Source organism: Gymnoscopelus microlampas, assembly GCF_963454915.1.
Source record: "Gymnoscopelus microlampas genome assembly, chromosome: 21".
Taxonomy (NCBI): Eukaryota; Metazoa; Chordata; class Actinopteri; order Myctophiformes; family Myctophidae; genus Gymnoscopelus; species Gymnoscopelus microlampas.
Genome location: NC_139958.1, coordinates 15448959 through 15461770, shown reverse-complemented (window position 1 = coordinate 15461770; position 12812 = coordinate 15448959). Strand labels below are relative to the sequence as shown.

General features: G+C 41.7%; 1 protein-coding gene across 1 annotated transcript in view; it reads right to left on the bottom strand.

The window, feature by feature from the left end:
- The window catches only part of hcn1 (hyperpolarization activated cyclic nucleotide-gated potassium channel 1), a gene marked incomplete at both ends in the record, with an annotated part of 103730 nt that extends 92484 nt beyond the window's left edge, over positions 1–11246 (bottom strand). Inside the window, 2 exons of the mRNA XM_084046604.1 lie at positions 1368–1791; positions 10885–11246. Of these exons, the coding sequence (XP_083902730.1) occupies positions 1368–1791; positions 10885–11246 (786 nt within the window). The remainder of the gene's footprint in view (positions 1–1367; positions 1792–10884) is intronic.
- Positions 11247–12812: the final 1566 nt, after the last annotated feature.

Sequence of the window (12812 nt, the reverse complement as noted above, 5' to 3'; positions counted from 1 at the left end):
AGGCAGGCCAAACAGTCTTGTTTTTTTCTTTGGGTTTGACATAATTACTGGCTAAAGATTTTAAATTAGCTTCTGACCTTTGTATTGCACAAGCCATGTCGTGCACATTATTATGGATTTAAAATAAAATGAAAAAGCATTCCCATTCTCTCACAGTGTGAGGCATTGTGTGATCATTATGAGCAATAGATGTAACGGAAATGCTAGAGGGAAACAGAAGACAAGCTGTAGTCAGGTTAACTCATTCAGACCGCGAACGCATCTGCGTAATTTTAGATTTCTTTGGCTATTTAAAAATAGCAGATCTACAAGCTCATAAAAATTTTGAACATTTTTGCTAATCTTTCAATATATGTATTTTTTCAAGCGAACATCTTTAACTAAAATCTTTGCTTCTGGGGGATTCTACAAATGTCTTCTAAATCCTAACAGTATTTTACTTAAGTTTCTATAATATCAGTGGTTCTCAAACTATTTCATGTCAAGGACCACTCAAAATACCACCCAATGTATTTGTCTGCGGACCCCCACCCCATCTGAAAATATTTTGTTCCAGGGACCCCCAGAAGCAAAGATTTGAGTAAAAAATGTATATAGGCTCTTTATTCAAAGATTTGCACGCATTTTCATGTTTTTTTCCCTCAAAATTAGCAGATATACAAGCTCATAGCGTGGCACTCGGTGCCGCACTATGAGCTCGTATATCTGCTATTTTTGAAGAGCCAAAGAAATAAAAATAATGACACAGATGCGTTCCCGGATTGAATGGGTTAAATGGTGTGACTCAGAGAGGGAAATATGATGAATCATTCTGAGCCGTGTTCAGCGAGCCATAACTTCTTTGTTGTATCTTCACACAAAAATGACTCGTCCAACAGATACCCCTCTGAATACAAGGCACCCATAAGAAAATATCATTCTGGATATCATTCCTTTCCATTTCGTTTTGTTTCATGTTTCCCATTTGAGAAAATGAATACTAGTTTACAAGAAAAGGATTTTGGGAGGTGCTCCCTCTGAGATATCATTGCATTTAGGAAAGAAAAACGATTCCAGCCATCACTGAGCTTAAAGTGGCATTATTATTACGTAGTATATTAACAACCGATTTGCTCATTGACAGTTCCTGTTTGTTGTATTTCTACCAAGGCATGACATTTTCAAGGTTAAATCCCTGCTCGCCAGAAAACATGCATCTACATGTTACCTCGGTCTCTCTCTCTCTCTCTCTCTGTCCTCTGCCCCCCCCGTATGTACTGCATATACAACCTCCCTCTACACCCATACGTATAAACAACCTCCCTCAATCCCTCTACACCTGTATACACAAACTCCCTCGACACCCATAAGTAAGTACGTATACACACCTCCTCCCACTGATGTATGTATCTGATGAGTCGGGAGAGTCTCAACAGACGCAGAAGACTGAGGATCTTGGTGAAGCGGACGATGCGCAGCGCGCGGGCTGTCTTGTACACCTCCGAGTCGAAGCCTTTCTCCACTATTAGAAAGATATAATCCACCGGAATGGAGGAGAGGAAGTCCACGACGAACCAGCTCTTCAGGTAGTTCATCTTGATGACCTTGGGGTCGAGGATGATCTCCGAGCTCTCCTCGTTCACGATGCCCGTCCTGAAGTTCATGACCAGGTCCACCAGGAAGATGGTGTCCGAGGCCACGTTGAAGATCAGCCAGGTGGTGGTGGTCTGCTCCGAGAAGAAGGTTATTCCCACGGGAATGATGATTAGATTCCCCATCATCATGACGAGCATTACCAAGTCCCAGTAGAACCTGCAGAGCAATACACAAATAAATATATAAATATATACAAACAATGTAAGCAAACAAACAAACATATCAGCAACAGTGCGTAGGATTCAGAGAATAGAATTACATGACACCTTGCTCATGATATCCAATCCTATCCTATATTAAAATTGGCTTAAGGGAGGACCGGCCGGCCGGCCAGCCGGCGGACGTCTGACGTCACGCTCTGACTAAACCATAAGGAGCTCCCAATACAGCTACGCCCAAATATGGAGTGTGTTGTCTAATCTCTATGTGTCGTCATGGCATACGTTGCAAACAAATCAGTCAGCTCCATATATGGGCACAAAGGGGGCATTCCCATATATGGGCATATACTGATGACATCAGCGATCTCCATATACTGTATGGGCATAAAAGCGACAAGGACTGATAGGTACAAAGATCCGGTTGTCCAGAGCCACAGATCCGACGACCGCCTATTAGACCCAGCAAACACTATTTTACACTAGCAACCGCATATTAGACCCTATAAACTGCACATTAGACCTTAGCAACTGCCTATTATGTGATATCAATTATCAAATTGAAATGTTCTAACTTTTTGTGTCACTGTGCAAAACACTTTGATGTGATTTCAAGAGACAATTCAGAGTTCAGAGTGAAGAAGTCATATTTGTTCAATACAGACTCATCTCCCATGGCAAAGAGAGTGACACACTGTCTGTGCTGCTCAAGTCAGATGGCTTTGAAGCACTGATGTGTGTGTCACTACAGTTCCATGCCATTTTAAAATGGACTTTCAACCTATTTTGAGCATGTTTTTATAGGTGAAAAACTGAAAATTGCTAAAAGACTGTCAGAAACAGTGAAAATAGCAGATCTACAAGCTATTTTCCCTATTCATTGTGCGAAGAAGTATGCAGGCGTAATCGGTTAATAACGACAATGTTTACAACAAGTATCCTTCTATAGTGTTTGGAAAATAGGGTGAATATGTCTGGTCTTTATATTTTAGAAACAATAATTGTGTTATGTTCATGATTTGATTACTGTACAGTATCTTACTAGATAAGATGAAATAATTACCACAGTCCTCTTCAACTGCTCTGCTATAGTTCAATGGTGCTTCATTTATCTCTTGTGCTACTGTACATCAGATGCCATTATCCTGCTATAAATGATTCAATTTCTTATAAATGTTCCTTGTCATTCGATTTAGCAGAAACACAATTGAAGACTGAACTTTGTGAGGTGGATTCACAACAATCCTTAAGGCTTTGGGGGGAGGGCAATGTGGGGGTGGACAGAACTCTGGAAGTGATGTATGATTCAAAGAGAGAAATTGTACAGTGTTACCACTCACTGGGTGTAGTTGGGATTCTGCTAAGACCAATTTATACTTTGCTGTAAAAATAACTGCTTTTTGGCAAGTCACACGGCCATCCGATGACGTCTTAAGCTTTTAGTATGAGGTCTGTTGTCACGTGAGGGGCTTTGGTCCTCCATGATCCCTCACTTGCCTACAAGGGCGGGATGGCTTCCTGTGTCATAAGCCTAATGCCCTGGTGAAAAAGTGGTGTTCGATATGGTTCTCAACAAAGCATCATTTTTGTAAGACGCCTTTTTCGCCAAAGCATAAATTACACGTTTATGTCAGTGCCCTCTGTCTCGGAATGATGAACAGAGCCAAAAGTGATTCACGGACACCCCACTCTTTTCACAAAGTGTCCTGGCAACTGATAAGGGCCGTGGCATCCATGAATGAAAATAGATGCTTTCAAGAATCCTATCTCATGCTAAAAACTCTCCACTGACGCCATCCCTACTGCCTGCCTCTACGCTGCCTGGCCGTCTGTCTGCTGCTATGGCTGGAGAGACTGAAGTGGAATGGCTGCCTGTCTGCCTAGCAGACTGGCCACCTGGTAATGGAGCTGTTTGAATAAATGAAGCAGGGGCCTTGGCTTTATAAATATCCAAAGATCATGTGTCAGATAAGTGTCTGCACTTCAGCTAAACGACGGTCATCTTGCTGGTTAAGAATATCTACCATAGGTATTTTCACACCATCAGATGGCACTATTATATGTGCTTCTGGTACAGTATACATTAAAGCCTCTGTGTAAATCCCTGAATGTTATATAAAAGTAGACAAAATCTACTCGCTCTGAGTCTTAATAATAACATCTTTATGGGGCACTGAATAAAACCTTGTTCTCAGCTCATATAATGGACCGTTTGCAACAAGTCCCATGTGTAATATCAAGACATGCATTTGGTTCTGTGTGCAGAGGGACAAATTCTGCTTCACTCAAGTCAGACGGGTATTGTTCTTCACACCGTAGCTGTGGTCAGTCGTGTGAGAGTTTGCGCACATGGCACTTTTAGGATCCCTGCTTCAAATCTCATATCAGTTCTTGAAGAACAAGAAAGAAAGCATGTTGAACAAAGTAGAAGTCTACCTCCAAACCAGACGCCGTTCCAGTTTCCAGTTCATAATATTCTATTATGAACCCACCGCCAGCTCCAACAGTGCACCCAGATCCAGTGCCAACAATAAACTGATCTCTACCTTGACCAGTTACCTCAACTACAGTACCAGTAGTGCACCCAGATCCATCTCCAGATCCAACAGTACATCCAGGTCCAGATCTAGGTCAGGTCAATGTCTAGCTCCAAATCTACTGCACAGCCAGCTCCATATTAGGTACAAGTACATATAATATCTGAATACAACAGTACACTACATCCAGGTTAAGATCCCAAACTTGAAAATTATCATTCTAATATGAGCACTATCTTCTACAACATAAAATACTAAAATCAACAGATATGTTCCTCGAAATGTAGTCAAGGCTATTGCATTCTGCAACAGATATTCCTCTGCCAGACTTTAGATAATGCAAATAGTATTCTAATATACTATCAATATACTGTATATGAATCCATAGAAGACTCCAAATAAATTGGCAATAAAAATAAACAACTGAATAGCCAGGCCCCCCCTTTGCAAATTATAACAGAGCATCCTTCTTCCTGTAGCAAATGGCATCTACAGTGTATCATATATGGAGAGGGCAAAACTCACCTGGACCCATCTGAACTCACAGGGACTCACAGGGTTTTACATAAAACCATAATACCAGATAGTAGTCTCTGTAGCGGTTTGCACTTTGGCGTTAAGGATAGATTGCAGCAAGGTCACAGGCGTGTTCATCACCAACAATAAGGTGGCAAGAACTGAAAGGCCATCCTCTGAACACATGTCCATCTAATGAATATTACGGTTTTATTATGTAAATATTATGTTTTATTTTATCATTAAACGGGTTTGGGGGTGTCCCTTTGGATCACAGAGAAAGAGCACAGACCATATATAGCAAGTATAGCCCTTAGTCCCTATAGACCCTGATTCAAATTCAACTCAAGGTGCTTTACTTGTCATCCCCCCTCTTTCTCCCAGCAATTCAGTCTCTCTGTTCACTGTGTCTCTCTGAAATAACAAATAAAATGCCATTAAAAGAAAAGAGGTTGCATGCACTTTTAAATTACCAGAAGCCACTACTTCCAGCAAGTAATAGTAGTTTATTGTCTGCAGTATGTGAAAACATTAAATTCCACAACACATCAGTGCAGCCAGTGCCAGCAAAGATAGCGGAAGTACGACAAGAGCAATTCACCTCCATCTCTGAGCACTTCATTCCATTCCTGTAGGTTCTCCCTCTAGTGGCTGCCCCCATACCCCCCCCCCCCCCCCCTCCCACCAGCAAAATCACCACCAGACCACATTTGCCTTTCAACAAAGGGGACGCCAGTTAGCACAGTCAAACTATTTCAAATTCCCAGAGAAAATGCCTTGTATATCACACCAAATCACACTGAGGTGAGCTCTGACACATGCTGCTCTACTCTGATCATTTCACACATTTAAATATAACATTTACATCCTAATTATATACATGAATACATGTCCAAATAAAAAGGCAACAAATTCTTGGTGAGTTTAATAAAATATTAATACAATTAATTTGTTGCCAAATTCATGTCATGTGGCTTCACATTAAACGTTTGGAGACAAGGTATAGATGTTAAGTTGATCATCTTGGTGCACTTTTTCTTTGTTTTTGCAAGAATGCTACGAAGTGAGGTATTATGGCTTTAGTCTCAAACACTGTATCTTTCTAGTTTCTACCATGATGTGTTTTGTGACATGAAGATTCTGATAGCTAGCATACCACAGGAAATAGTATTCAGATCACTATTGAATGTTTGGTCATTCCAAACACTTTGCAAACAGTTTAAAGAAATGTAAATATCAAATAGTAGATTTTTCAAAGTTTAAGCTCCTCCAGCTTACTCATTCAGCCTGGTAAAATGCAATATTAATTTGAATTAAAAAATACAATATTTCAAGCCCAGTCTATGCTGTAGTGGTTATCGAAGAGCTTGTATAGCATTAGCATGCATGTTTTGAAGAATGATCGGAGGAATAGAGCCCTCATAAGAGAATTCAATCTTAAATTGAATATGAAATATGGTTTGAAACAAAAAAATATATATAATGCCCAAAAGTGTTCAAGACGTGTCTGCACTGTAAGTGTCTGTGATACTGGCTTAGCACTGACCAAATCTTAGGCACAGATAAACTATAGCTTGTGAGATAACCAATGAGGCATTTTATCCTTATCATCTGACACCTGACAACAGCCAGAGCCCATCCATGTCACTCCTATGATAGCCTGACAAAAGAAAACCACAATGAAAGACTTTTACAACTAAGACAAAAGCTGCTTCTTCTTACAGATAAAAAGCCCTGACAGTCCATGCATGGGCCCTTTTTCTAATATATCTATGAATAATGCATATTACTAACCTGTCATGAATCTTTAAGTAGCCACTGTTTACAAAGAATATGTTGGCTATTGAGTTTCAAATGCTCATACAAAGCACACGTGAATGGTGGTGTCATTCATGGACTGATGTTACATAAGGGTTTTCATTATAAGATCGGATAGCCTGGTTGCTTGGTACTGAAACCATCAGTGGAAGCATCTGCCTCGACAGGAAGAAAAGCTACTGTAACTGAACACAAATAAATGTTTTATAATTATAATAACAGGGAAGCATCGTTGCTGAAACACTACAAAGAGTCCTACCCTTCAGTAGAGGAACACATTTAATTTTTAAAACGCAAAGTAAAGGGAACGACCAAGCATGTACCCCTGCCTATCTACTATTTATGTACCAATATAATGTGCACGCTTAAGACATGGGTATGTATCACTCTCTAGCCACGAGCCTATCACTCAGGTCGAGCACAAGGGTTCCTCCCTTTATAGACCAGGGGACGAGGGATTCCTCTGGAATGTGTTGTGTGATGGGTTGTCTTGGCACACTGAACAGAGGCCTGGCTACTGCTGGCTAGGCAGTGAAACAACTTCAGATCAAGGGTCTGATTTCCTAAAGAGCTTAAAACAAGATTTTAACTACCCGTGGAGGATCTGTTCCACCATCATTACTCATCAGCATTTCTCCTGTATTCTCACAGGTCTTTAATCCTGTCTCACAAATGTGCCTCCATTCACTTTTTCGGATTCATTCACATTTCGGATTCATAACTCTTGCCCCACAGATTGGTGGGGAACTGTCCTTTTGCTATCTTGCAGAAGTGGCCTAACTCCTTAAACAAGGGGACTGCTAAGCTTATTGACTGTTGTGTCTGTTCCACTAATCCTTGCTCATCTTTGTAGTAAACAACATTCTAAACACATGCTTCTGTACTGTGTGTGTATGTTTAAAAATGAATAAACTGCATCAAAATATACTGTATATTATGAGCTTATATAATTCTTATTTTCTCATTCAGCCTACAATCTTACTACATTGGTTGCATGGATATGTAATTGTTTTGTTATTGATTGACTACAGCAAACAAAATAGCTCACACCAGATGCCCAGGGGAACATTGGTCACTGTGTGAGATTATGTGTTTATCAATTAGACACAGTTTCTGAGTGGGAGATTGGATTTTTAAGACGTGGCACGCACATGTAGCCTACACAGTAACACATATGCATGCACACATATGCACGCACACACACACACACACACACTCTGACCATCACAGTAAAATGCTCAGTGTTGATTTATCCATTTGTAACTCCGATAATAAGCTACAGGATCTAGTTGGGTCAATTTGTACAGCTCTCGGAGTTAAAGGGATATTTCACTTTCAAAACAAATGTAGATCATTTTATTGTCTACTAAGGCTTTTGTGAGCCCCCCAGACAGTTTTTAAGTTGCTTGATTCAGTATTTAGATATTTGATATTCATTTTATCAGACACGCCCCCTTCCTATACAAATCCATTATAACTTCAAACTCCATTTTTAACATGTTATATTCATCAAAAACACCCGTCCTTGGTTCTGATGACTCATCCTGGCCTCCTAATACGCGAGGGGGCCGTGTTTTTTCGATTTAATTTATCTTTAATATTTTTGGGGGGAAATGAAAAAAATGTAATACAATAAGAAAAAACATGGTCTCCTCACATATTAGGAGGACAGGGTTTGTATAGGAAGGGGGCGTGTCTGATAAAATGAATATCAAATATCTAAATACTGAATAAAGCAACTTAAAAACGATCTGGGGGGCTCACAAAAGCCTGAGTAGACGATAAAATGACCCAAAGTTTTTTTGAAAGTGAAATATCCCTTTAAATTGACAGGACTTGACAGGATCCAGCTAGTGGTTCTCAAAGTGGGGTCCAGGGGGTTGCAAATGGACCCTGACAGGTCTGTACCTCTGAGAGTTGTGGGGGTCTTTGAAATGGAAAGGTTTGAGAACCACTAGCCTTAAGCTGCAGCCTGCAGGGAGACACACAGGCATATACTGTATATACAGGCTGGATAGAGATTCAGCACCATGGATAGCGCCCGTTAAGGCAACTGTAGCACAGTGGGTTTCAACCCTTTTCATGTCAAGGTCCATTATTTATTGGGCATTTGAGACATGGACCACCGTTTGATGAGATTTAGACTCTCAGACCCAAGGCATAGAATATTTTGTTCTATGGTTGAATACGATTTTGTCCACAATTCCATGCTGTATTGATGTTGGTACCATAGGAGAGATAAACAGGTAAACGTTGATCAAACTAACAATTATTTAATTAAGTAATGCAGATGTTAAAGATCTATGGGTCCATTTGGCTACCAACTCTTCCATCATTTACCACCTGGAACACCCTCAGGGACCACTGGTGGTTCCCGGACCACTGGTTTGAGAACCACTGGAGTGGTGTAGCACGTTGATGGGAGATCAAACGGAAAACGGGGGAGTCAAGCTGTGTCAGGGGACACCGGTGGAACCAGACAGCACCAGCTGAGCTGAGATGCTTAATTGGTGAATTGGTGAACTGTAAACAACGGGCCTCGCCTGCACACACACACAGCACTGAGTCCTGAGTGTTCATTTAACTCTGACAGATGACCATAATGTTGTATAAGGATCCATTTGGTTTCATTTGTATATACACTCTTGGAGGAGTTATCAATGAACACTGAGGATTTGTAACCCTTTAGTCTTTGTTACAATTCCCCTGCTTTTAGTACGATTTGGAGTCCAAATTGTACTCAATTTTGGACCATATGCGCATTAAGCACGTTTTTGTGCGCACGGTAAAATAACGACAGACCAACTATAGAAACAAACAGATAATGTCATGTCGCATTCCAATTTCAGACACATTCCATCACATTTCCACAGAATGTTGTGGCTCTTCCAAACACTATTTTTGGATGATTCATTTTGGCCAATAGATTCTCAATCACTGGGCCTCTGTCTCTGTCTGTGCATACATTATCTTTTTAAATAATTAAATATGTGGTAGCATTTTTTTTTCACTCGTTCTTTCCGGAGAAAACGATGGCCAAATCCATATGCCTTTATGTAGTTGATCCTTTAATGTCTCGCATGTACCGCATTATGCTTTGCCCGCCTAACCAAATGTTTACATTCGTGATTGCTTAGAACAGTGGTTCTCAACCAGTGGTCCGGGGACCACCAGTGGTCCCTGAGGGGGTTCCAGGTGGTCCCCAGATAAATGATGGAAGAGTTGGTAACCAAATGGACCCTTCAAGATTTTTAACTCTAGAGAGCATAAAATGAAACCAAATGGACCCTTATGGGTCCATTTGGTTTCATTTTACTCTCTCTCTCAAGAGTTCAATTATTGTTAAACATCTGCATTACTTCATTAAAGAATTGTTATTTTGATCAAGGTTGGCCTGTTATCTCTATGGTACCAACATCAAGACAGCATGGATGGAATTGTGGTCAAAATCGTATCCAACGACAACACAATATTCTAAGTCTTTCTTGGGTCTGAGAGTCTAAATCTCATCAAATGGTGATGAATCCGTGGCTCAAATGACGAATAAATAATGGACCTTGGAATGAAAAAGGGTTGAAATCCCACTGCTGTAGAATGGTACATTGTCATGTTATTCACACACACACACACACACACACACACACACACACACACACACACACACACACACACACACACACACACACACACACACACACACACACACACAGCCATACATGGCAGGTGTCTGTCGCCTCTCTGAAACCGCATATGTCGCAATGACGACCATGACACAGGGTAATTGGTGTTATGGTGGAACAATCGTGTGTGCGTGTGCGTGCGTGCGTGTGTGTCTGTGTGTGTGCGTGCATGCCTGCGTGCGTGCGTGCGTGCGCAAGGCATGATGACATTCACCATCCCTTTTCCAAGGGCACCTCAGTGCAGCCAGCACCTTAATAAATGTACGCTCCTCCCTATTATTATAAAATACACAGTAATTTAAAAAATATATACACTACAGGTGATGCTGATCGTGATGCCATCATCAGCCCCGCGGTAATTGCCTGTGCTATATGCAAGGTGTGCGTGTGTGTGTGTGTGTGTGTGTGTGTGTGTGTGTGTGTGTGTGTGTGTGTGTGTGTGTGTTTGTGTGTGGACGTGTGCCTTGCGGATCTGAGTGTGACGGGAGGGGGGGAAGAAACATGTTTTAACCAGATGACTCCCAATCCACCTCTTCTTACCTAAAATCGCTATACGGATGAATAATCCAGTAACCTGCCGTCTGAACGCGCTCCTGTTCCTTCTCCACGGCTTTCTGGCTGCCGAACATCCGCAAGGAGAACTTATTGACTCCGGGCTGCATCATGCCTCCAAACCGCCGCTGCATAAAGCCCCGTCCGGCCGCCCCGTCCAGGTCGTCGAACCCCACCATAGCTTCCTCCGCCCGGTCCCCCTTGTTAAAGCCCACCGAGTTAGCGTGGTCCTTGTTGATGTTCTGGCTCCCCATGTTGTTCTTCTGTATAGAGTCCTGCCTCTGAAACACGTTATTCCCGTCCGCCTTTTCCTCCTTGTTGCTGGAGAACGAATTGGATTTGTCTTCCATGGTTGTTATTTTATTTTATTTTCCCTTTTTTTTCCCTGTTTTTATTTAAGAAAACGTACCGTCTCCTGGTCGGGAGGACAGGAGGAGGCTACGCGGAAAAAAAAGCTCAAGAGGACCCGACGTGAGCCACCGCGCTCCTGTTTCATTTGGTTGTCCTTCAAACTGCCCACAGCTTGCTTCCCTTTGCCTTCAGTGCGAATGCTGCTGCAAACTGAGAGCACGGTGCTGGTGAACCTGCTGCTGGATCAGGTTTCTGGGGTTACCGCCATCTACCGACCGACCCGATTTACCGTCCAAACCCGCCCGCTGCCTCAGCCTGCCATCCATGCCTCATCCCGCTCGCACGGCACACTGCGGTTTAACTGGCACACGCTCGTGCACCTTATTTCCATAATGTGGCTCATGATGATCACAGCCCCTTCCTCCTCGCGTCATACCCCGTCTCTTCTCTACTCTGTCATCCCTTATTCTCTCACATGACAGGAAGAGACATTGTTGGGGTTGTGTAGTTGAATGCCATCCAATGCCACTGTTATATTATTTTAATAGTTGATTATAGCCTATGTTTTGGTCTTATGAAGAGTCTCACACTGTTCTCACATGTCTTCAGAGCAGTGACAATACAATTAAAGGACGACTTCACCCATTTTCAACCTGTCTTCACATAATTGGTCCTCACTAATGCTCCTGATAATATGGCACAATTTTTGTCTACTCAGTCTGTGTCTCAGAGGAGGGCTGTGGACAGTTCAGAAACCTGTCTACCAGTGACATCATCATTGGGGAATCCAAGTGAATAGAAACTGCATGCTTTCTATTCCTGAAAAGTTTGCATGCTATAATGGAAGCTATTGTTCAAAAAAAAAAAATGTTAATAAAAAGCTAAATAAAAAATGTGAAATCTTGTTTAACGATGATGCCACTGGTAGATGGGTTTCTGAACTGTAAACAGCCCTCCTATCAGACACAGTCCAAGTAGATTTTTAAAAAATCATTTTATCATGAGTCATTTATCATTAGTGAGTACCAATTATATGAAGATAGGTTGAAAATGGGTGAAGTCGTCCTTTAAGTATAACCTACATTTTGGTGGCATTATGTGTGCTAATTATTGTGCCTGCCATGCCAATGGCAAAACACTTATTGTAATCCGCCATACTTAATATTTAATATTCTCCTTGCGATTTTTGCCGCGTAATATCGTCTGCACGGTTGACAAAACCCCCGCTATATACTATACATCAAAACATGTGGCTCGGCCGGGACAATTGGACTATTCAATTTCTTGCCGTTACGCATTAGCCTGGCATTGGCCAGACTGATAACGTGGATTCACTCTCACGTTCCTCCCCGGTATCAGTCTGGACTTCGGCCCATAGGGAGCAAGTATGAGAAATCAGAAAATGATTTTGATGCTTTTCACTGTTGTACTGACAGCAGTTGAAACGCAGTCACTGATTGGCTCGATCATTTTTAAATTTCTCATACTCGCTCCCTATGGGCCGAAGTCCAGTCTGGCCAATGCCAGGCTAGTTACGCGTTACCACGGCAACGTAATACGCAAGA